General features: G+C 36.1%; 1 protein-coding gene across 1 annotated transcript in view; it reads right to left on the bottom strand.

Annotated features, from left to right (window-relative positions):
* Nucleotides 1-27,122, bottom strand: part of GRB14 (growth factor receptor bound protein 14) — a 56,959-nt gene that overhangs the window by 24,893 nt on the left and 4,944 nt on the right. Inside the window, 1 exon segment of the mRNA XM_030454287.1 lies at nucleotides 3,003-3,159. Coding sequence (XP_030310147.1) covers nucleotides 3,003-3,159 — 157 coding nt within the window.

The following is a 27,122-nucleotide window of genomic DNA, read 5'->3' on the forward strand; positions in this document are numbered from 1 at the left end:
TGAATGCAATAGCTTGAAACAAATAGGAGACAGCTCAGAAGCATACAGCGATTTCTAATGCTGTAATAGTCGTCATACTTCAGATACCTGAAATAGAGCCTGGGCCACTGCAAACCTTGGTAGGTGGGTAGGAAAGGTGAGCATGCCAGGTGGTGTGGCAGGAGGCTGGGCACAGCATGGGTGCCCTGTGGCAGGCAGATGGGGTGCATCAGCCAGCACCCCAGGGAAACAGAGCAGGGGGTGCTGCCTACCCACTCACCCCAAGCCAGCACCACCAGGCCAGCACTTGCCCTGCTGACGCCACATGTCTGGGGACACAGCTGCACTCTGTGTTCAGTGATGTAATTCCACACTAAAAGGCATGTATGTCTGTGAGAGCAGGAATATACAGACTGGTTTTATGTTTTCTTTCAGGTGAGATTTTTTCTTTTCTTTTCTTTTTTAACCATCACATGCAGATACTTTCACACAGAAATTAAGGCACACTCCGGTGATATAATTAATGTCTACCTTGATTATAAGCAGAACACCGTGCCCAGCTCACTAAGACTCATGCAAGCATAGCTAATTCAGGAGTATTCAGACAGCTGTTAAGATATTAAAGAAAATGTTCACTAACTAGTGAGTGAATCATTGATCCCCATCACACTGGAATTTACACAGACACACTCACATACCTCTCTTTTCTATATCCATTCATTAACTTGGGAGCAGAAAACAACTGCACAAATTTCCATGGATAAAAAGTACACTAAATAGCAAACATTCCAAACCTAAATCATAATTTGAAAAAGAGACCTTCGTGCTACTCAACCAGTGCTTAATACATTTAAGTGAAGATCAGCACATGAAACCTTTCAAACAAAACCAGATCTAAAAAGATAATAAAAATAAATCTATCATTATTCAGTATTGTAAAGGATGAAAAAAAGAGATTGCTCAAGTTTTTTCTCTATTAATATTGAATTGTCATCTTTATCATCTAGGAAATTATTTTATTTTTAAAATAAATACTTCACCTTTTTATCTGGTGATTGCCCAAAGAATCAGAAGACTGTATGATGAATTCAGGTTTTTAGAACTGCAGACTTGAAATTTTGAGAATTTCAGAAAAGCAATTTCAGTAATAAGTGATACTGAAATTTTCCAAGAAATTCCTTGAGATTGAAGCAAACACACTATTTGACAAAAAGTGTATCATTCAAATAAACAAGCCTGGAGAAACAATGTCACTATTGTTCTGGCACAGTTTGTCAAAGTGTCTTCTTCAGAACTTCAACAACACTGCTTAAACACCAGCCACACTATAAAATAAAAAACCTACTTCTACCATTTATACAGTACTGTGGTCTAAAGCCGTTTTTTACCTCCTTTTCTTTAGCAGTCTCTCAGTTATAGTCTCAACCCCAATTTAACTCTGACCTTATTCCGAGCTGGAAGCATCTTAAAACTGCTACATTTAGTGCAAAAGGTTAAAAATACATTTGAAACCTAATACAGTCAGAGATGCACAGTCAAGTTTCTTTTACACGAATGCATGAGTCCAGGTTCTCTAGATACATACACAGAAAGGGGATTCCAAGAACCACTTTTAGCCATATGAATATATCCATGGTCACTGTTAGGGAGTGAGGTTGGTTTTGCAATGGTGATGTATGCTTTTTCAAAATTGACAGTATTCAAGTTACCAGGCACCAGTGCAGTCTCTTCTGAGATTTAAGGACTCCAAGGAGCTTTCCACATATTTTAGAATGCAGGAAGGCCCCCCAAATGGCTTCATTTTCAAGCTTAATTTTGCACTAGCAGCTGGAACTGTCTTTAAGGTTGCAAAAGAAGTACTACACTCAGTAACTCTAGTACAGTGCCAAAGTTCAAGAATGACATGGAAACTTCGAGAGACACAAAATGAAAACCCGATTTGTTAAGGCACTCGTCTTCTAGTAGATTTTTCTAATATAATTCCCTATCAAAACCAAGCATCTAAGAAAACACTACACTGTAAGAGGAAGTGCTGTAAGAGGAAGTGAGCCTGTCTGACTAGAGCACCAGCTCAGTTCTAAATTCTAGCAGTGGGCTTCTCTGCTCATCTTTTGCTGAGTAGACTTTCCTGGGGTCTGCATTGTTACGTATCTGCAAACATCCACTTTCTCCTTAGATTTGTCTTACTGTGTTTTATATCAACATATTACATCTATAGACTAACAAAAAGGAAAAGAGACTGCAAGTTAAAATTACAGTTGTAATCTGAAACAACAGATTATACCTCTTAAATGTTATAATAGAAGAGAGGGTTTTACTACAGTAGATGAACACCAACAATGTCAAAGTCATTCAGATCATTCAATTTCCAGCAATTTAAAACACTAAGCACAAAGTCACTTCAACACAGTTCATTGGTCCATCACTGGGAGTTTAGAAGAATGATTTTGTTATGGCTTGCAAGACAATTAATAAGCCAAGCCAATTCTATTTGAGGGAAAAATACTGACAGCCTACTCTGTTGGTTCTGAAGACTGCATCAGTCCTATTGTTCAAATAGAACAGCACTGGGTAACCACCTTCCATCCTTGACATCTCAGATTTCAGTCAGGTGTGGTTGAGAACAAACAAAGATTTTCTTTGCCCTTAAAATAACCTCAGTTTTGCTGGAGATATATAGGAAACACCATTAAAAAAGGAAGACTGCCAGGGAAAAGAAAGGAAAAGGAAGGAAGAATTTGCAGTGAGGACTTTAATGGTCAGTGATGCTAACAGATGCAGATTGAGCAATGTGAAGCAATATACTGTGACAGAATGTAATTCGTAGCTATGCTTTAAAAACAAAACAAAAAAAACCCCCCAAAAAACCCCAAACTCCCAAAAGAACAAAATCACGTGATCTCTCCCATCACTCTACTTTCAAAATTCTGTTTCTTCCATTCCTATTACAACTGTACTTCTATGTGAAAATGAAAACCAAACACTTTATTTACTTCTATGCCACTGGATAGCACTAGTCTTACCTAACCCTGTGTGTGGAAGTTGTTCAAACAGAGTCCAGCTGTGGTCATCAACATAGTGGTTCTTCAGTATCAACAGCTGACATACATCCCTGGCTGTTATGTCACTTGGTACTTCCAAAGCTCTGCTAGTATCATCTTCACTGTACACTTTAATTACCTGCAATACATTAAAAAAATCAGGTCACCCATGCATTCCAAACAACAAGTTAAAAAAAAGGACAGAGTTTGAAAACCACATAGATATTCAAACACACAATGGCCTTACTACTCTTAAAAAAATCTGTTTTTTTTCCATGGAACTACATGTACAGCAGTTCTGTTGCAAACTCTAGCTTTGCAAATTAAATCAGCACGAAGTCCATGATAATTTTCTACATTATTACAGCTAATAAATTATGATAGCTCAAGAGTTTCACATAAGGCTCAGCCACCCTTGCCATGACATGGATCTCTACGATACGGCAAACACTAAAATCACAGTTCTGAAGTGCTGACTACCTCCCTCCACTCATGAATCAACTACTTCAAAGCAGAGTCTTACAGAGAAAACTGGCAGACCTTGGAGAACGCTAATCCAAAGTTCCTATGGGCCTAGCCTACAGCCTAGTACCTATATTTCATACAGAAAAGAAAACAACCACATCAATATTGAATTCAGTGATCAATACTGCCAAAGCAGCCATGGCTGATGGCCACAGTTGGTTTGATAAGATGCGGGTGCTTCAGCAGCATTCCTGCTGCTAAGCAAGTGAGACCTGTAGCAAAGCAGCCTGCTTGTGGCAGGGTCTTGTTCCATGCATACAATTTACTCGCACCCCTATACCAACCACTCAGAAAATATGTTCTGCAGTTAAGCATAAACCATCATGAATTATTTAAATTCCTGCAGTATTTACACAGATCCAAAGATGAAAGGAAGAGGTTTCTGGCAGGGTGTGCTGTGAATGGGATAGAGTGCAGTACAGGTGAGTAGACCAAACAGCATCCCATCACTTTAAAACATGTCCTACTCTAGGATGCACTGAAGGTCAGGGACAGCTTCATTAGCCTCTCCTGTAAGCCTGTGTCAGTCTGAATCTAAAAGATTTTTTAGAGTCTGAAGGGCCAGAAAGGAGACAGACAGTACAGAAGGCGAGAGGAAGGGAGAGAATTAAAGCAACTTCCCTAGTACTGGAATAGATGATTACTGTAGGTCCCTTCCAACAGAAATTACTTTATTTCTCAATATTCTTGCAATAAAGCCAGGATGAGAATCCCTACAAATGCCCTGGCTAGGGACCCTGCCAGCACATACCAGCAGCTGTAGTTTTCCCCAGGTACTCATCAAGGTAGGTGGTGCGCTTATTTTACAGCAAGAGCACGTACAGCCCACACTGAAACCCTTGATGGATGATTTTCACAGAAATTCTTTTTAAAAGGGTTAAGAGTTGCAGTGCAGATGACTACACTGTTATTGCTGAAGAAATAGAAAAAGACTTTTTAAAATGCTGAAGACAGCAACACAAGTCATGATAATGAGCTGCCTGCGGTCATTTAGCTCAGGGAGTAGGAAGCCTTGCAAGTGGCCTTGGACTACAGGAGCACAGCTAAAAGAAAAAAATACAAAACACAACAACAAAAACAATGAAAAACCCCCAAAGTTTATATTCACTGTGAGTATTCTCACTCAGCTTTCTCAGTATAGGCATATAAATCCTGCTCAAGTCTAGGACAACGGATCACCTCAACCAACAGCTTTGACATGTGCTACCTTGTAAAACACAAATGCTGTGCCCTTTTTGTCTTTCTTGCAAACAATTCAAATAAAGCAGGAGACAACAGACAGGTAGCCACCTAACAGACCCCTCTCAGTTTCTGTTACACTTTTAGTTTAATGAATTGAATGTGGTAGTTTAGATCTCATCAGTGAGAGTGACCTTCGTGGGGTCTTTAATTAGAGAAACTTGCCCAGTCTGCTTTTTTCAGTGTTTGAAGCAAAGTGTCTTGTAGGATTTGCTGGAAATTTATTTGTTCTAAGGGGAGGCGATTACATGAAAACAAATACATTCAAAATCCCATTTTTCCTAGAAAGTATTTGGCAAGAGATATTACTCTTCCCAAATGTAGAGGATGCGCCAAGAATTAAAGGGTGGGAGGATTACATTAAAGATGCAGCTGACTTCCTATAGAGGAGGAAGACTAAATGACCACTTCTCTATTTTTATCACCAGTTACCATCATACATTAGGCTAGCCAGTCACCCCACTCTTACACTTTTTTTCTGATGAAAATTTGAGAAGCAGCACAAAAGAGCTGCTAATTGAGATCAAGCTGTCATTACAGTTTTTATTAGCATACACTCTCAAGCTTTGTAGGTGTGCTGTTCAACTTCCCTTGACTATACTCATTAGTAGCTAGTTAGGAAAGTAGTAGCCTCAGTAGTGCTCAAATCTTCTTTCCTGTCTAGTTAGCAGCTCCAAGATCTTCTTATTAGAGGAAAGCAGCAAGCTGAGCCTGACAAGCATTAATCATTTTCATTGCTTATGGGAGCAAGCAAGGAGATAAAGCTTTCCTACATTTCCTATTTCCATTCTTCAATATTGCAAAACCAGCTAAGATCCCAGAAGAATGTGTAATTGATCTTTATCCATACAAAAATTTCTTTGCTAAGAAATGCCGCTGCAAAATAAAATGTTATTGTTTGTATCTCGTTAATCATCTTAATTCAGAATTAATGTTGACATATATAAACTAGTATTTAACACAAAAAAAGGAAAAAGGAGACTGGCTTCTATACCAAACATTAGAAATTTTTGAAAAAGAGTCAATAAGAGAGCAGATAAGGTAATCAGTGTAGGAGAAGGGAGGATCAAGAAGGTTGGACCTTACTCCCTTGAGTTATTTTCCACAACCAACCATCATCTCCACTACAATAATTAAATTATGTGTTTCAGAGACTTTTAAGAGAGTTTGTCCAAGTCTGATTCTTCAGAATCTTCAAGCCATCTGTTTTGGAAGTTCCAATCTGCAGAAACAACACAAGCATATGGAAAGAGCATACCCAGAACTGAGGAGTTTCAGACTTCAAACTAGAGTCCTGACATGTGAAAAAAGCCAGGTAGATCCAGCAGAAAAAGAACTGCTCAGCAAATGAAGCCCATATTTAGGTGTATACATCAAGATGACCTGACAGTCTACATGATTCAATTGTTTTATATAGCCATAAAGACAGCAGATGGTCAGCACCTTTTAGAAAAATCAGGCTACTTGTATTTAAAAAGATATAAGTATCTAGCTTTAGCTTATCATTTCTACAATTATTTTTCCCCTATGAATCAAATATTGTGCATTTTGTATTTATATTTCAATTTCAGTCACATTTATGTTAAATACAGTTTCTGTACGCAAAACCAGGCCTTAAAAACTCTTACACTCCAGGGGGCCATACTTCCCTTGAGACCCTGCCTGCTAATGTGCTAACCGCTGTCTTTAGTGTTAACAGGCTATTTGCCTGAAGCATTTTTTGCTCCCTGCTAGACAAAGCTTTTTGCCTATAGATTCTGGCAGAGGGCACGGGAATTTTAAGTTTATTTGTACAATGGAATTATTCAGAATTTTTTAGCATTCTGAACTATTTTATGACTTTTAGCAATTGTCTGTCTTGGTTTTAGAGAGAATCGGCAAAATCCTGCTTTCATAAAAATATTTAAGGGCAAGTTAACTCACAACTAGTTAAAAAAGAAATGCATGTTGGTGGTTTATAGTCTTCATTGTCAGATTTGAATGCAAGATTTTCCTTTTAAATATTCCTATATAGAGTTATTTCACATATTTCTTCCAAAGGGAAAATTTCCAGGCCAAAAGGATTCTCACAGTTTGCAGAAAACTACAAAAAATAATGAGCAAAAATAATGTCAAATTCCAGCCTTTATTCAAATATAAGATCACTGACAAGCTGGATTTCTCTAGCAGTTCATGAATTTGTGATGGTCAGAGGCCATCTTGGGCTTAGCAGCCATGAAGTGAAGTAAGGAGGGAGTTCAGCAAAACCTCCATTATGGGCTTTCAGTGGGCAAACTTCAGCCTGTTTGGGACACTGGCTGAGAGAGCGCCTTGGGAGACAGTCCTGAAGGACAAAGGGAAGACTGGAAGCTCTTCAAGACAGAAAATTTAAAAGAGCAGGAGCAGGCTGTCCATGTGCACAAAAAAGTTGAGATACTTACTGCCTTCTTTGCCTCCATCTTTAATAGTCAGACCAGCTACTTCCCCTGAGATGGAAGATGAGGACATAGACTAGAACCCCCCCATAATCCAGGAGGAAGCAGTACAGACCTGCTATAGCACCTGGACACTCACAAGTCTGTGGGGCCAGATGACCTGAAGTTGTGCCAGAGGAGGTTTAGATTAGATATTAGGAAGAATTTCTTTACTGAAAGAGTAGTCAGGTGCTAGAATGGGCTTCCCAAGGAGGTGCAGTCACCATGACTGGATGCATTTAAAACACATATAGATGAGGCACTTCAGGACATACTCTAGTGGGCACAGAGATTTAATATTTTGATTTTTTTTGGGGGGGGTGGTAGTTTGTTTGGACTCAGTGATTAACTGTGACCATTCTGTGATTTTGAATCTGTTGCCTCAAAATGAAATTTTTTAGACCTGAACATTCTATTAGCAGGCATTCAAAAAATATTTCACATCTCAAACTAATCTTATAGTTTACTACGGCACTAGAGCACGTGTCTATATGATATAGTCACTCCCCTCCCTCAGATTTTTTCAATGGCCATACATAATCAAGCATGAGACTAAGAATCCCACAAGTGGAAAAATCACACACACACAAAGTAATAAACAGCCATGTGACAAACTAACAAAAAATATTTGAGGATACCTCTAGGGAAAAACTATACAATTCTTCATTTTAAAATACGTATTTGCTATCTGACTCTGGGAAAGTCAGTATTAGTCCCTTGGTTTCCTTTTTGTAAAACGGGGCAGGGGAAAAGAAATCTGTTTCTGTACAGCAGGGTAACAAATTGAACTCGCTAAGATTTGTAAGGCACTTAGACTTCCTCACTATTGCTTCAGATGTGTAAATATGTTGTATTATAAAAAGCAAGGTTAAATTATACAGATCTCCAAATTAGAATAAGCTCTGTGCAAAAATATACCAGCAAGGTTCTTTCAAATGAAGGTGATGACAATCACATGATCTTAAAAAAAAAATGGCAGAATGTGCACAATGCTGACATTCAATTCTCAAAGACAGCATCTGTAAAACTGGAGAGAAACAAAGTTTGAGAGACAGAAAGAAAGTTAAAATATAAATATAATTACTTAATCTTCAAATTCCCTTTTTAATATTGATGAACAGAAGCAAAATATATAAAAATAGTAATAAAATAGTTACAAAAGTTTGTTTTCTGTATAAACTGAGCAAAAGGCAAGGTCTAGAGAAAGCAACTTCCACACTTTGGACAATTAAGTCATAGTACTTTAGATAAAAAAGTGAGATTATTGTTAACTGTAACCATGATTCTACAACACTTTGCTCAAAAAGTTACTATAATCGGACAATTAAGTAAAAACAGCCACATTGTGAAGTTCAATATTCTGTAAGAAAGAACCGCAGTAATAAATAAAATGTAAGTTAAAGCTAGAAAGTGAAAGATTTTTCACCATCAACAGCCATCACCACAACAAAGGACCAAACTGGGATTAGGAAATCCAGAGTTAGAAGAAACAAACATAATGACATCCTTAAAAAGAACGTATATTATTTACATGGAAAGACAGGGGTGGATGGGACAATACATTTATTTAATAAATAAATCTACTAGATTTATTTATTAAATATTAATCAATTTAGAGAGTCTCAAATTTTTCTGCCTTGCCAGAGATTTTTTTCAGACTCAGAAGATTCCAAACAAAAGCAGCTAAAGAAGAATTTCAATTTAAGCTGATAAGACATGTACAAATAACTAGAAAGCTGGAGAAAATTCAAACATCATCAGCAAATATTTCAAATAATAGTATCCCATGGAATAGCAGAAACAAAAGAAAATGAGCAGGTCTGTTAGATGATTAAGCAGTCAAAGGATCACTTATACAAGATAAACACACTGCAGAGCAGCTAAATTATTTATTTGCATTAGTTATTCAAAACAGATATGGAAGAATACCTTTACACATGAAATAAAATTGCTGGTTTAAAAAGGGGTGGGAGGAGCAGCACTGGAAATGAAAAGGCAAAACTCAAACTGTTAACAGAAGGCTATATTGTCTAAAACTTAAACTTACATGGCAAACCTCAGTCTTTCCTAACATCAATAGAAATGGAGGTTTAAAATCCAACTATAACTTCACCTGATGTGTTTAGGGTATAAACTTCAGTTTGGTCTTGAGAAAAAAGTCCAAGGGCTATTGTGGCAAATTAATTTTGGCATGCTGAATTGTGAAATTGTGAGCCACTTTTGCCAAACAGATAAGTAACAATCTAACAACATTACCTGGATTTTTGTCCTCCTAGAAGAAAATACACTCTTAAATTTATGAATACTTTTCTCCATCTTGTTCATGGGAGTTACCAGAATGGTCCAAAGTAGTAAACACAGTTCTGAAAAATCTCAGTGGGATAATGCAGTCCACATTGATAGGTATCAGTAATTTCTCAGCCCTTCAGAAGAAGAGCTAATACAAAAATCAAAAAGTCATCAACTCAAGAGACTGCAAAATAAAGTTAAACTTGGAATGAATAGTTAATTTTTAAAACACTGGTTATAGTCAAGTAATTTCAGTCTTACTCATATTAACCTTTAAATCATAGTGGAGAACCCATGTCTTACAAGCCATGATAAAGAAAACTCTTAGTTATTTTCATTACATTATAGAGCAATGCTAAGTACCTGCTAAGTCTGAACTTTACAAACCTTTCATGCATTTATAGTATTACACAATTTCAATTTTATACACAATAGTAGCATTTAGAATGTGCTTACCACATACTGATGGAAATACATGCAGTTAGGGTTGTTTTTTTTAAAATGTTTGTGAAATAGAAAATGACCAGAAAATTTTAAGAGTTCCCAGTGCACCCGTGTTCTTTATCCCCCAAACTAGAAATATGGTAGAAATTATTCCCTTACTGCTTTACCTCCCAAAGAATTAATGTACAGAGATTGGGAGAGAAAGAAATTTCAGTATAAAGCCACTAAAAGACACTTCTGTTTTCTGTGTACAATGAAGCTAAGGGCAGAATGTTATCAGTCTCATATTTGAATAGCTTGTCCCTATTTGTGTCAAAGTCCTGACATTATTTAAACGAGGCTTCCTGTATTTAATAGTGCAGTTTGTCCAACATATCCTTTGCTTGTCAGAGATAAATAGAATGCTGTGTTCCAGCACAAGAGAAAGCAAATCTGTTTGTTACTGCCACATTCTGGCTACACTCTGTTTCTGAAGAGATACCAGCTATAAAAAGAAGTACCTATTGCTTCTCCCAGGTTTTTCACACTATGTTGCTGGTTTCACAGCAGAGCAGATCTCTTGCCGAAGCTGAGAAAGATGAGATCTGTGAATAACTCCATTAGAAGACTAATTACTTTCCTGTTTCCTTTGCAGATGTCCTAAAATACATATTTTTAATTGAAAAAATAAAAAAATTCTTAAAATATTCTTTCACTTTAGCAAATTTTTAGAGGAATTCTGGCTTCAAAGTGAAGAATGCCTTTGTCATTCACCTTGATCACCAATGTATTCCTGAGGAGGTCACCACAGAAGAAAACAATGTAGACTCTGTGAGACTAAAAGAAAGTTTTGGGTTTTACGTGAATAAGGTAGAGCTTGGAAATATTTCTAAGAATTTCTCAAGTGGTACAAGGAATGTCCAGAATAAATATGACAAAGACTATGTAGGTAAACTCACAATAATAAATAGTTGGTTTAGAATGCTAGAGCTCTTTGCCAAAGAGAGACCAACATCTTGCTTTGGGGGTCAGACAACAACATCGTTCCAGCCCTGTACCATCTCTGTGTATCTGTTTCTAGTCACCAGTGATATAGAATTGCAAAGTTTTGCTACTGTAGAATAGATATTCTCAAAGAACATTTTATCCCTCAGCAGTTTTCAACTTGTCTTTCATTTTATTCACATAGCATTTCTCCCTCCAGTCAAAGCATAAAATCCAAATAAAGAGTAAATCCTGTAATAAAGCTAGGAAGTCTACTCAAACCATGTGTTGTATTATAACAGACCTGTCAGAAAATTTTGCTGACAAATCCAGATCAACAAAAAAAAAGACAAGGAGCACCCAGACATGGAGATCAGGTCCTGCAATTGTTGGGAAAACTGGAATAGTCATGTAATGCAGGAGATACTCACTAAAACAAGCGAATAAAGTGGAACAAGAATATTATGTTAAGGTTATGATGTAGTAATGAGACTAACCATTCAGCAATTCAGAGTATTTTGACAATATTTACCTCTAATCATTTGTTCTAAAACAAAAATGAGGTATCCAGATTGAACAGTCTTCAGTCATACAAGAAAACTGATAAGTCAGTAGCACATTTCTCATCCCTGCACGTCCTGTGATACCCTGCATTCAGAGGTCTTCTGGGCTGTCTGGCTGTGTTGCAAAAACAAACCTCTCTTAGGGCAAAGCACTCTGAGGTCCAACAGGTGTTCCAGCAGAAGTGCACAAATAGTGCTCTGAGTCTGTTGCCCTTAGGATTGGTTAGCCTAGCTCGGTGCTACTGCTCTGGATTCAACCAACCTCTCTACTGGCTTGCTCAGGAGTGAGCTGAGCCTGTGTCTCAGGCCTCACCTCTTATTGGCCCCCTAATCCTGCTCATGCGCAGTTAGGGCCTGCCTTAATCAGGCACAGGTGGGCTTAACACAAGCTCATGCCCACTGCCTGGTAATTAGTGGCACCTGGTTGCCTCATTTCACTACATGGCTGCTGCTTCTTTTCCCCACAAAGAATCCTGTGTCACCAAAACCAAATTTTATTTGTGTTACGAACATCCTAAGGGTCTTATCAAACTGGATACACAAAATGACAGTGACAGACACCAAGCCAACAAATTACAATCAACAGGACCAATGGAAAAATGACAACACTGAGGGCCTGCATAAAGAGCTGATGGATAACTGGATGAGCTAGTGAAGTCCAGCTATCAAGCTAATACCAGACAAGTAGACCACTTCAACTGCTATTTAGTCTAGACAGCATTTCTTCACAGACCTACTGACAAAGGGAACTGTATCAGAAAAGCAGTTATTGCAAATATGATGACACAGAAATATTATGAGAGCCTATCAACACTAGCTCAAGAAGCTGGATATTCTTGGAAAGTGTGACTTGGAAGTTTGACTCACCTTGCTTTTGCACTGTTCCCTAGGCACCCATTATTAGCACCCAGAATAAATCTGTTCTCATAGAACTACTTTAAACTATGAAAAACAGGTTGCCTTATTATAAATAAAGGATAAAAACAACTGAGTACAAATAACTTCAAAAAAGAAACTTAAGTAAGTCACAACCAAGTATAAGAGACTAAGATGGATGAGAACCAGGGTAAAATTTCCAGTGTTGAAATCAAATAATATTGGTTCAGAAGTTTTGATCATACAATCATAACTTTTTTTTAGGTGCTTAAAGCAGCTGGTGTTTTATTGGATTGGACCTGCCTCAGTAGAGGCAGGAAGGGGAAGCAAGTAGAGGGGAAGCATGGGGCATGGCCAGTACCCATAGCAACAGCATGAAAATGAGGAAGAAAGCAAACTTAAATATGAATAATTCCTTAGTGTGAGGTGATGAATTTTCTTTTTATACATTAATGCATCTTAAATTTACCAAAAGTAAATAGCATCTTCTAACTTATCAGGTACTTACTTAGCGTAGTATGTTGAAAATAACACACAGAAGACATCTAAATAAGGAAATTTTCAGATAGGACTGACGCCAACACCTTGTATGCAGTTTGTTCAGTCTCTCCCTCCATATTCAGCAATGCTGCAAAATCAGTATGGGATTCACTACCAGCAGAAATACGTATTTAGCAATAGCCCTTGATATACTTCAAGGCTAGGTAACACAGTCTGAAGGTCAAGATCTGACTTCTTGGAGCCTAATTTATTCAAGAGCAGACTAAAGTACCAGAGCTAAAAAACAGCCAAAGGTTTTCTTCAATTGATGAAAAAAGCTGTTTTTTTCCAAAGGATTTCTGCCAACAGAAAAGGATTATGAGCAGAGTATGGCACTAAACACTGCCAATTTCCTTGGTTACTGTATGAAGAATGCTGGATGTTCATAGAAGGCAAGAAGAAACTGAAAAACACATCAAAGATTGGTTCAAGAACTTAAGACAGAGAGGAAACAGAGTGCAATATCACTTGCGCCGCTAAACCTTGTCAAACTATGAAAGAGAGGAGTAATGACCAAGCGTATTAAACCATTGAGATTTTAAAAAGACTTTAAAAAAAGTTCTGTGTACTTATTACTCACTCGCCCTCTCTCACACAAAAACACATACATACACACCCCCTTGTATGTTTACCACAGTGCTATACATTTTAAATGCCAAGATCACTGACAATTTTTTGCACAAAACAGTCTGTAAAGTTTGATTTGAGTACAGACTGGAATGTCACAGGACGGGAAAAAACTCCCCCTCCACTCCAGTAGCTGAACCACTAACTAAAGTTAGTCCCATTTTTATTTCATTTATACATGTGGGACCACTTTTATGCACAATAAAAATGTTAGGAAGCTTTATTGATTTCATGTTTTTCAAGGCAGGAAATAAGACTGCTCAATCTGGTACATGACTGCTATACATGAGCATATTTTTAGGTTCCTGCTTGTCCACAGAGGCAAAAAATTGGTCCCAGATTCCTCCTCAAGTATAGACCTAGATTTATTTCACCAATATTATCAGTGAAGAGAAAAGTCCTGCAAGACGAGGAAGCCCTGGAAGTAGAGAACTCTCCTAAACAGACCTAACCAGATCCCTTCCAAAATGACAGAAAATGTTAGTCTGCCACCAGCCTTCTTCCCTGTTACCACTTACTGAAACTCTTGCATCGTGTCAGCTTCTATCATGGGTGGGCTTAGTATCTGCAAGTACAGTACCACAGATGAGTGAATTCTAGGCAGCTCATGAATCGTTTTACAGCTAACATGAAAGTTGTATGCTCCCTCTAACAAGCATCTGAGGGAAATACTTGTAAAACTAGTTTCACAAAGATTTTACGTACTATCAAGAGGAGGTAAATATCCCAGATCTCCTCAAACAAAATACAGCTATCTTAGTCCATGTTAAATACACAAAGGTGGCAAGACATTTCCTAGAGCCTACCTACTACCTTGGCCTTCTGGCAATTTTAAACAAAATCTTCTTTCAGAAAACACACTACTAGTCTCCTGAATTCAGTCTGGGTTTCTGCCCATTCCCATATTATTCCTCCTCAACCTTCCTCATCAACTCTTGTTCTGGCTCTAAACCTTTATTACTTGCACCAAATTCTGCAGATCCAGTGGCAGCATACTCTCATGCTTGGTCCTAGCAATTCATCACCAAGTTCTAATTCTATATTGAATTTCCAGTCTGGCTCATCTTACTGTTTACCTGAGGTTCCCCCTACCATCTTTTCTCAGACTCCTCAGTAAGTCATGATACAAAACATTCCATTATGAATAAGACCTTACAGTGTTTGGAATACTTCAACCACCACAAGTTTTCTGACTACTGCTCCTAAAGCCTTTAGAGCACCTGAAAGTTTCCTCCCACTTAAAGCTCTCACCAGCCTTCAAATCTTTGCTGGATGTTACCCCTTCTTTTACTTTTTTTACTGTATTATATTATATTGTTTATTATTGTATTTCTTTTATTTTTATTACTACACAAAAGATAAAAAAGAGCATGGGTGTTGTTTATGCATCTTTAAATAACTATTTTTCAAACTGTCCTTATGAAGAGATATGTCATATATGAATGCTTTGTCTGCCTCCAGTTATTTTATAAAAGGTATCCATTTAATGACATCAAATGACACCATGATCATGTCACTTAAAGTACCTTATGCAAAATTCCTGGATTAGTACATTGGCCTTTCATCTCAGGGAACACAAATGCAGAACTGAAAAATTACTTTCATGCTCTTAGCCTTGCAGACAGACACTGCCAATTCTCAGTGCAATGAGGTTTATGTGACCGTTTTTCCTTCGGAGAGGGGTGAGTGTTGATTAAAGCAGTGCATGAGTTCAGGCCACAAAAATAGATGGAATAAAGGTCCAAGAGAACCTTGACAGTTTCATGCATATGCCAGTCCTAGATTTGAGCCATCTATACCACATCCTCATTTTCTAATCAATATTTCTTCCATTTAAAAAGACACTTTGTAATCTCTTCAAGAATCAGGGAAAATTATTCATCTACACTACTTACTGCCTATGTACACAAGACTTTTTAAGTCTTGCTATGAAGTTCCCAGCTGCTGTGGAAAAAATTACTGTTTACACATCTTGAACCCAACATCAGGTGCATAAGTACTCTTCTACTTATCACATAACAAGTCTAGTAGACTTACAGGTCTTTATCTTGAATAAATGATTGGTCTTTGATGTAAAAAAATGTTCTGAATGCATTCTGACATTTTAATTCTTATTTCTTAAAAATATTTTTAGAGGAATATAAAGTTATTAATACAAAAGATAAAGAAGTTTATGAAGGTTTAATTGTATGTCTAGTCTACATACACACTATAAGTTTGGTTTTAATAGTATTCAATATGCATAATTCCCCATGTTCATTATGCAAGTCATTTTTCTGCCTGTGCTAAAAGACCTCTTGGAATCTAAAAGAGGCCCTGTGGCTTTAGTTAAAAATATATTACATAAGAATAAAACATGTCAACTGGGATAATTATGTCATATCACATTTTAAAAAAGAAGTATAAAATAACTTTGGACAAAGCACATTATATATTTGAATTAAATGAAAAAAAAAAACAACTCTATATTTCAGCACTCTAATTAAACTAGGCTTCCAACATCATAGCCATTAATTTAAAATAAAATGATTGGGGATGATCAATACCTAAAATAATACTTCATGAACTCATGTTTCGCTTGAATCATGAGCTAACACAGTATTTTTACATTTTTACACTTCAAGGTCCTTCCTGTTCTACAGAAAAAAAAAATAGAAGTCACTACTTTAAGTCACTATGGTTCTAATGCCAATGAGAAAGAAAGAAACTAACAAAATTACACATGCATGAATGTTATCCCTTACAAGCAAAGCTCTTTCTTGCCTGCAAATAAAGCAATCCATTAAAATACAGAGTACAGCTAAATGGAGTTTCTTAGACTTCTGAATGCTCTGTTAAGCAAAGTTCCACATCTCTCCCCACCCACCCAGCAAAGAACTGTTGTGTGCGTACCAGAAGAATCAAATAAAACCACACACTGCAAGAACAAAGACCTTCATCTCCTAATATACAAATAAGAAAGATCAGCCAAAACTAAAATAACTCTGTCAACTAAAAATATGAGATGGGGACGGGTGTTGGTAGAAGGGAAGAAGTAAGGGGTTGGGCACCACTGGACCGAGAGGAAGAAGTTAAAACTTAAAACACAATTTTTAAAGGAATATTTTGAGGATTGTAAAAGAGATAAACTGAGTTGTTATGATAAAATTTTTAAGAGCACATATTGCATACATCTAAATCTGAAAGAGAAGTTACTACACCGGAAAAGTAATATATGATCAGGTTATTAAAACATAATATAATATATATATATATATATATTATATATAATAAAATAATCTTATCTCTACCAATCACACTAAAATTTTATGCTCATAGGCTTCCAACTCAATAAAGTAATCTGAAAGAATAACATAAATCCAAACCAATGAGAGCTATGTGTTCATATACTAATTTATACTGGACTGGACTTATGCTATAAGAAGTATATGCTGTGTCTTGTTTAAATTGATTACGAGAATCATTTAATACAGTAGCAATATTTCAGTGAAATTTCATTATTCACACTGCTGGTATATTAAGTCTCCAAGTAACAGAAAAGTCTATTAACACTGATTCAGGCACATTATGCAGCAATGAATTTCTGAGAAATATCTTCACATTTCAAAAAAAATCAAACTAATGAATTACTTGCAGTTTGTTTAAAATAACTTCTTAGAAGTTATTACATCAGGCTTAGCAGACAGTTATATTTCCATACTTCACTTCTGTGTGTATTCTTAACTTTCTAGACACCCCAATGCACAGTTACACTAGGCAATCCTTGTGCACAGGTAAATAACAACTCTGCCACTTCTTGCCGAGATACAAAAAATGCAAAGCTACAGTGTTACTCAGTGTACAGTGCTACTCAGATATCCAAATTACATGATGGACCATACATTACTCAGATGTTAGCCAGAGAAGGCAAGGAAAACATACACTATTTAAGGGAGTCCAATAATTCTACTATTCCCCCACTAGGAACAGGAACATAGCCTTCTACAGAAGCACATTTTAATATCCTGAAATGCAATTATGACAATTTATATTTAAAAACTACATTAATCTGTAAGCAAACTCAACTTCTTGCACAAGGTATAATACTATAGGAAGAAAGAAAAATGCATAGTAACAAATACTCAGGTACCTCTATATCTTTATGCACATTATGTAAATATATTTCACACTATGAAATAAAAAGTCTACATGTATCAAAAAAGAAAAATTCATGTTGCTTTAGAGAACTAAAAATTAAGTGAAAAACTAAATATAGTCCTGCTTATTTTAAACATTTTTTATTTACAATAAGTAAATGTATTACTTACCCACATTAAATTTTTAATTACAAGATGGATTTGAACGCCACACCCATTTCTGCAGAGTTCTTGGGATAACTGCAGGCAACGTTGCTCTTCTTGAACACAAACTCATGTCCACTTTCCACAGAACTTGCCAACCTTCACCCCAGTGATAATATGAAGCAGAACAAAGTAGCTAATGATATTCCTTGAAGTCTTAACTTCTCACAATTCAAGTAGTGGAGAGTCAGTGCAAACAAAAGACAGGATGTAGTAAATGTCACTTTGTTTATGTGAATCCAGTCCTACCCAAAGTGTCATAGAAGACACTGGGGTAGGACTAAGTAGAAATCAACCAACCAAAGAGCTTGCAAACTCACTGTCTGTGGAAAGGCTCCCACTGATATCACTGGCTACGATAATAAGCAAAACAACATGCACTTCTATCACTCAGACTCGTTTTCACTGCAGAAACAAGGACAAAAATCAAATTGTTAAAACTGTGCTACCACTTTACTGTGATATCAGAGCCTCCTCCTAAAGGTACTTTACTCTAAGGAAAAGCAGATGCTCATACATTTACAGCACCAGGAAAAAAAAGCCAAACAACTCCCTCTGCAATCTTTCTTATTTGAATGCTATAGAAAAATGTTTGGGCAACAATAACTTTAAATTTCAGTGCACTGAATTAGTTGCTTTTTTTGGAAAGAAACAAAAATAAAGATCACTATTTTTTCTTACCCTTGAGTACTAAGGGTCTTTGGCTCATGAACAGCCCGAGCAACTTTTTCTTCTATGAATATTGACCTATTTGTCTGCAAGGTGAAGCAAAGGATTATTTTCCTCAATGAAATTATCTGTATTTTATCTTATCTAGTTACACAGACCACACCTGTTTAGAAAGTAAGCAAACACTTAAGTGTTGTGTTTGACTTTGTAGTAAAAATCCAACAGTCACATATTATTTGATTTTGCCAAATACTAGAGTAATTTACATACACTAATGACAGCAAAATCAGTTGCACCCAGAAGTACTAAAATTGACATCAGGAAGCATCTTCTAAAGAAGATATTTTCATTTAAGAAAGAGAAGCTTCACTCACGTTAGTTTTCTGTTACACAGACATAATCCAACAAGAGCAGGCAGTCAATCAAGTAGGAGAGCTCCACAAACCAGGTATTGTCCTCACTGTATACTGAGACTGCTCAGACTGAATCCATAAAGCATTTTATTGCAGTGACAACAGTATGCATTCTCTTAAATCTTAAGAGTACTCTACACAAATAAATTCCTGTTTCATGATTTTTGTACTTGTGTCAGTACAATCCCTATCTCAAAACTGTAATGCTGCTGAAGAAGTTTAGGAAGAGATTAAAAAAGACTCATGTAAGATCTGTATCCATGTATAGGTCCCAAATACTGGGAGAAAACTCCACAATACCTCTATAGAAAAAGCCTAGACCTACTCATTGCTTTCCTCTCCCCGACATATATACAGTTTATTTGCAGTTATCCTACAGTTCCCTCCAGAAAAACTGAATGGTTTCTGTTTTATAAACTCTTTCAGGATTTGGTAAGTCTCCACACCAGAAGAAAATCAACACTCAACTATGCTAAATTCTTAATTCAGCTGTTTCAGAGACCTCTTACTTTAGAATATTTTATGTCTTCTATATGGCTTTGTTGACACAGCAGTTCACACATTCCAACTTTTCATAAAGTCTGTTCCTTAGGTAAACTTTTGCCAGCTTCTGCCAAAGTATTAACAGGAACATACAACAGGGACATTATCCTTCATACCCATTAGTTTTGTATCTATTTGCTCAACACCTGATAAAAAAGACCAAAGTTACAAAACTCCAACTTCATTATCTTACTTCAAATATGCATTAATACTTAATCTTCAATTTTATTTAATAAGGTTATTGTCTCATGGGCAGAAGTACAAATTACATAACTTTCTAAGAAGTAACTTATGAGGAAACCTCCTTTCAACTCACTTCTGATCTTATATTAAGAAAATGCCAAACACACAAATAAACAAAACCACCACAGCATAGCCTGGTCATGACTGAGAAGGATATAACCCTGAGATTGTAATAATAGGCAGTTATGTGAACACTTGGATAAAATGGAACTCACCACCCAGTTAGCTGCAAAGAGGAAAAATCATGAAAACTTCCCTTGAAAGCTTCGTATTCTTAAGTGACCTGAATAAAATAAACTTATGGTATTTTAGTATTACAAAAGTGACTAATCATGGGCTAGCCTATCAGAATATTGCCAATTAAAACTTTTAGCTTTAAAATATATCTTTAAAAAAATATATATATTGGTTATAAAAACACTAGGAAGAGCCAGCTTTGCTCAACTTAGACTGCTAGATTTGCTAGCCAGAGCACTTAAAACTGAGGAAATTTTCATCAGCTTTTAATCTACAACTCTAAATCACTTATTTTTCCCAGTTTGAGAAGTCGAAATGACCTTGTTCTCTCCTAGGTCTATCCTAACTGAGAAATTCGTATTTCACCTAGAAAGCTGAAATATTAACACAAATCTTAAAATTATGGCAGAAGTAAAATGGCTTTCCACTACAATCCAAAACTAGATAGCTGTTACCTTCTGAACAAGTCACAGGCACACGAACAAACACAACATACTTTGAGAAAATTTCAAAGCTAGTAACTTTAAAATATAACTTAATGAAAATGATCAGATCTAAATAAGTGCAAGCAGTCAAAATTACATGTATGGAAAGCAAGCTGACGTATGAAAATCAGAATATGGACACTTTCTTCAGACCTAATGAGTAATTATTGTACTAGACAAAATCAGCAAATCCTCCCAGCCTGCAAGAACAGAAGAGACCATTCCTGCATCCTAATGCTACAATACCCTAATATGGGAGGGACTGATGTTAAAGAAGTATCTATTGATGAAAATCACACTAGCCTGGAAAAAATCTCACCATCTTACCCTTGAATGATTATGGAATGGTTCATACTGCAAGAACAATGGCAAAAGGCTGAAAACAGCACCAAATTTTGCAGTATCAAAGAGAAAATGCAGTTTTCCATCCTCCCCAATACTCCCAGCAAACTTCTGGGATGTTAAAACCTTGTTAGGTACACTCCTTGCAAATCTTTTCAGCTAATTATTTTCACAATACGTTCAAACCTGATTGAAAATCATGATGATAACAAAGTTATGTCAATTAAATTATAAGAAAACCTTCATATTACATGGGCTTCCCTTTCACTACATAGCAATAAATTCCAGTGGTTATGAAAAAAATTTTTTGCAAGCTTCCAGCCTATTTCTAGACAGTTGATACCATTTCTGTGCCGTTATCAAGTGCCTGCAGCTGCTCATAAACTCAAGGTCTTAACCTAATCAGTAACAGGAGTTATCATAATACAAATATAAAAAGGCTATTTATGTATAGCCTAAAAAGCACTCATTGAATAATCTAATTCTGATCACAAGGCAAACTATTCTCTCTTGTTTTCCTGTGGATATAATATCAAGTTAAGAACCAAACTTACTGGTATGCATCATATGCATACATCCTAGAAATAGGCAGGAACAATCCATCAGTATCCTAATTAGAAGCACAAGCACACCTCTAAGATAACCGATATACATTTCCCTCTAGAGATTTAAGTATTAAATATAATGTACACAATTGGGCTAAAATATGAGCTGATTATCTGCAAACGAATGCTCTGTGACTGAAACAGGAGAAATGAAAGTTCACGCTGTTACTAGAGCAGAGAGGTCTAATTTTTCTCCATTTTAATTTCTTGTCCCACATCTGCCCTTCATGAAAAAATTTCTTTGGCCTGATTAACATTTTTTTTAAATCTTCCCATTTCATGTGACTCCCACCAGGACTCTGACATGAGAGACACACTTAAGTACACTGTCTTGAAAGTTTTCCTTCAATCTTCATTCCCAAATTAAAGGAAGTCATAAGCACATGAATCCCCTCAAAAGTAACAGGTTTAAGCATGCTGAAGACAAACAGGAAGAATATGACCAGCAGTCAACTCTTCTCCCACCTAACATTGCAGGATTTCACTATTTCCTAGAGATCTATTCCATCTTATTAACAGAAAATATCAGCTGCTAGAAAATTATGGAATTCCTGAGCCCTGAAATCTTCAACTGGAAGTTTGCACACTCACACCCACAAGATCAGCATCAATTGTCAGTAACAACATCCTGATGCCCTTCTGCTGCCTGGCCATCACAATTCCTGCTATTAAAGTACCAAACTGAATAATCCTTATCCTAAACTGAATAACCCTTATCCTAAAGATACTCACCTAAGTAATCTGCAGATGTCAACACATGGATATCAGTTGTTTGCTACTGTAGGAAATAGCATGATGCGAACGGAGAGATCTCAAGTTTATTGTCAGTTTCTGTACTTACATGAGGGAAATTTAGTCCTGAAATCAAAGGCAAATAAAGCATGGAAGAACTGTAAGGAGGCAGGTTAAAAAAAAATGAGAAATTCTTTTTCTATCATGATAGTCCATACCAATTTTTTCTAATTTCCATTGCAATTCTAACTAAATCTCTTAAATACGCTTCCACAGCATAAAGATTACCAATGCAAAGACTTAAAAATACCATGAAGCAAAACCTGAAAAAAAACCTACAAAAAACCCAATACTGTACTAGGGGCTCTGTAATCATCATGTGAAAGAAAAAGTCCTCAGCTGCCTATTATAATGAATTCATTATAATGAATGTAATATTGTTTCACTGATCACAATCAGTTAAAACCATTCTAAATGCAAGATCAAGTTAATTTCACTTGATGAAAACTATCCAGGTTTAATGCTGCTGTTTATATGAAGTTAAATTTTGTTTACATAAAAATATAAATTATTCTTATTGCGGCAACATTTATGTAGGATGGGGATACTCCTCTGCTTGTTCCTACAGCTCTCAAGCAAAAAAAAACATTCAAATTACCAGCTTTACCAAACCTGTAGCATTTCAGATAATTTAACTACTGATCATTGACTATTCTCATCTGACTCCATACTAAGCAACTATTAAACTGCTTACATTATAAAAATAGCAGAACACGAAACAAAGTAGGTGTTTATAATACTGGTCAATAAGATGACAAAAGTACAGCAGAACAGGATCACACACAGGTTTTTAAGACTAGAAAAGACAGAAGAAAAAACAAAATGGAGAAATACATCAAGAAATACACAAATACATAAGGCTCAGTCTCATTTTTATCTGGCTGAAATTTAAAGCGGCTGTGGCAACAAAAAAAATTATCTGTGGAGCTCACATACATGAAGAGATAACTTTAATTCTAAATGTACATGCTTAAAAACACTTATTTAAGTCTTTTAAGACTGTAAAAATAAAACTTTGGGGAATAGAAAAGCTGTCAATACTTTAGGAGAAGTATTGCTTCAAAAAGCAACAGAATTTAGGTCTTCTATTTTAATAATGGCTGTTAATAGCAATCCACATAATTTGTTTGATATGAATTATGACAATTGAGAATAAATGATACAAATGACAAACACCATTAAGCACTATCCTGATTAACCTATACTGTGTGTCCCAGGAAATCAGATGGGAATGTTTATCTGTTCTGAGCAAAAGACATTTCAGACAATGGTCCATCAAGGGAAGATGTCAAAACCATTTTGTTATTAAAGTACCAATGTCCTGCATTCCCCACTTATTACAGTATCATTTACTGACAACGCGACCAATGAGAAGCCACCTGAAAAAATATGTATCAATAAAATATCTACTTAATCATGGATCTGTATGGAGCTGCTACATTACCTGAACTTCTAAGTATTCCAGCCTAACCCTAAACAAATGTACTCATCCTTGGGAACAATTATGAGTAAGAACTGTGTTAGTATCTCCCATATCTCATTTCCTTATGAAAATTTTGATGATTCAAGAACCATTCATCAGAGTTTAATATTTTAAAGCCAAATTCAATAAAATTAAGTTTTAAGAAATGACTCAGCAACAGTAGAGCAGAAGTTCCTTTCGGTTTCAGCTGGATTTCACTGCCAAGTCTCTTGTGTATTTAAAGAAATTGAATTGAGATTTTTATCACTGTCTCCTCTAGCTACCTTATGATTTTCCTACAGAGATGTCACAGGGCCAAAGTACCAGGCACATAACTCAAAATTTGAAGGATGAGGATTCACAGAATCATAGAATGGTTTGGGTTGGCAGGGACCTGAAAGATCATCTAGTTCCAAATCCCCTGCATGGGCAGGGACACCTTCAACTAGATCAGGTTGCCCAAAACCCCATCCAACCTGGGCTTGAGGGAGTGGGCATCCATAACCTCCATGGGCCAAAAAAAAAATTAAAGAATTGATTTTTGGAGCGACAAGGTTTCTAAATCTATAGAGAAGGTTATTGACACAGAGAATTAAACCTACTACAGTATAACAGATGTTTCTGGTTTCAAATACTTCTCAAATGGCACAGAAAAGGCAGTTTCTTGTACAGAGGAAAGAGTTACTAACATAAAAGAAATTTCCATTTTGAGTTTGAGGCAGATGAAGCCCAGAACATTCCTAATGAAAATGAAGGTTAAAATAATTCCACTTTGATAAACACTTGTAAAATGCCTACCTGTACACTGACAATACTGATGATTATTTTATCTCATATAGCTACAAAAAGTAAATATTTAAGACTAACACTTTCCTGATGTAAGTGCTGCAACACAAGCTTGCAGAGGCAAAATCTCAGTCCAGAAAAGTTTGAGTGACCTTGTTTTCTTGCTTATTGGAAAAAAAACCAAACCAAAACAAAACAAAAAAACCCACAAACTATTTTTGTGAATTTAAGAGTATTTAGAGGCTGTGCTCGGGTTGATTCTGGACAGTAAAAAAGTACAGGGTTAACCTGTAATAACATGGAGGGTTGACATGAAATTTGACAGAAAGCATTATCTTCTCTCTACAAGAAAGATACACTTATTAAAGAACCAATGTACAGAAGACAAAGTAAAATACAAAAAGGAAAGACACCAACATGAGTATTCTGAAGTTTCCCCAGGCTGATGTATTAGATAGGTTTTGATAGATCACCTCAGTGTAAACAGGGAGATATTCCTTAATACTAAAATGAGAAAATGTTCAACTCTGCCTCCTGGCTTACCTATACTTACCTACACTTACAGGTGACTTCCTGCCACAGTGATATGGTGACTGGTCAAAGCAGAAAGGTACATGCATTAAAACAGTATGCTTTAATAGAACTATAAATAATTTTAGTCCATTGTAAAAGTAATGAATCTTTATGTGGTGGGATGTTCTTCATTTAAATGAAGAACAGAACACAGAAACTGGGTCAGAAAACCAGCAGATGAGACAAAAAGGAGTCCAGCTGATTCAAGTGTTTTAGAGACTTGACGTAAAAACCTCGAGCTGGTTCTATAGAGGGTGCTTTTCTGTTAATCTGTTAAATTGGTTGGAAAGACTTTTCCCCTTCCCAGTTCCTTTCAAATTATTTATTTATTTATTTATTTATTTGATTTAAGGGGAAAGCATGATATAAAGAGGCATATGTTTAGGAGCTGGAAGGCAAAAAAAAAAAAAAAAAAAAAAAAAAAAGATTGACAACTGGTAAGTGAGGATATGTTCAATACTACCCAACCAGGAAAGAAGTATGGAAAGAGACAGACTGGAATTACATTGTACATTTAACTAATGCATCTTCTGGTTGGAAAAGATACTTCAGCCCTTGGAAAATGTTTGTACCTTCATAAATTATTATGTTTCAAAAAAAAAAACACCTTTCATTTTTGCCTCATTTAAAAGTCAAGAGAAAAGAGGTATTTAAGCCAAAAGATCTGTCATGAAAAAGTTCAAGTATCAGATACTTTTCCATTTATGTCAAATTGTATGGAAAATTTTGAAGAACAAGGTTTCAAGTGGGTACACTAGAAGACCTTGAACTACAGCTGTAAAACAAACAAAAAAAAGGTGCTCCATTTGCAACTCCTAATTCTCGATATTATTCATAATCTTAGAATAGCACTTGTAAGAAACATCCACTCTTTGTCATAAAGCTCCTCTCAGTTTTTCTTCGCCAAAGAGCCTTACATTATAATCTTTGTTGATGCAAAAAGAGAAGTGACGTTCCACTACAATTAAATGTGTATTTGAGGTCTCTTTATACAATTGATTTCCTGAAAAGAACATTGTGGGAGTGTATTTGGATTCTAAATGATAAAAATATCTACTTCTTTAGAACATCAAGAAAGACAAAAGAGACAAGATAAAATACCAGAGATTTGAATGTTCTTCACCTTGAAATTTACTTGAGTTTTATTTTTGCACTTCTAATTTAATTTAAAGAAACAAGGCACTAATTACCTTGAACTACTTTCGTGATGAAACACTTTTTGGCTTATCCTTGAGCAGGGCAAGAACTGGCACTCATGTGCAAATGATTCAGGTTTTGTTTTCAGAACGGCTTAAAATCTGACCTTTAATAAAACTACAGTAACTTCTTTTTAGTTCATTTGACCACAGAAAATCAAAAGCATAATGCAGAACAGAACATTTATACTGACAGCTAAATCTTCCTTTATATTTGTCATTGAGACAAAAAGTGTTTTATATTTTCAGTTCTTTGCCACTTTAGAGAATACAGACTCTGAAATACAATTAGATTTTCCAGCAAAGTTCATATACTACACCTAATAACAGCTAATGATTGATTTCTCAAAGGAAGACAACACTTCCCACCATGCACCTCGCTGACTGTGCTGTTTTGGACAGGAGGGGAAGGCTGGGGGTTTTGGGTTTTTTCAGATAAAATTCTTCCAGCATGCAGCATAAAATTCAGTGTACTTGAACAAATGAACTTGAAATTACTTGAACATTACCTATGCCAAAAGCACCCAACTCGCTCTAACATTTCTTCCAAGGATACTGAACTTGATGATTTCTTACAGAATCGATTATGCAGGCCACACAGTGGTCTTGCCTCTGTATATTCAGCTGTTAATTTCATCTCCGTGTTACTCTCTTCATGATGAGGACATTAAATACATAATCCCTCTCTCACTTGCAATAGATCTCAAAGTTCTAACTTTCTAAATGTGGATGTGATATTATAACATCAGCTCCACAGGACACCTCCAGGATACCTCCATTAAATGCTCCACTGAGAATGGGTCATCTGAGGCACAAGCAGCTCATTGCAGACCTATTCTTCCCATTCTCCCACCTCCCAGTCCTACATCTAGGATAATAAAATTTGTCCCTGCAATG

Source organism: Calypte anna, chromosome 7 (assembly GCF_003957555.1).
Source record: "Calypte anna isolate BGI_N300 chromosome 7, bCalAnn1_v1.p, whole genome shotgun sequence".
Lineage (NCBI taxonomy): Eukaryota > Metazoa > Chordata > Aves > Apodiformes > Trochilidae > Calypte > Calypte anna.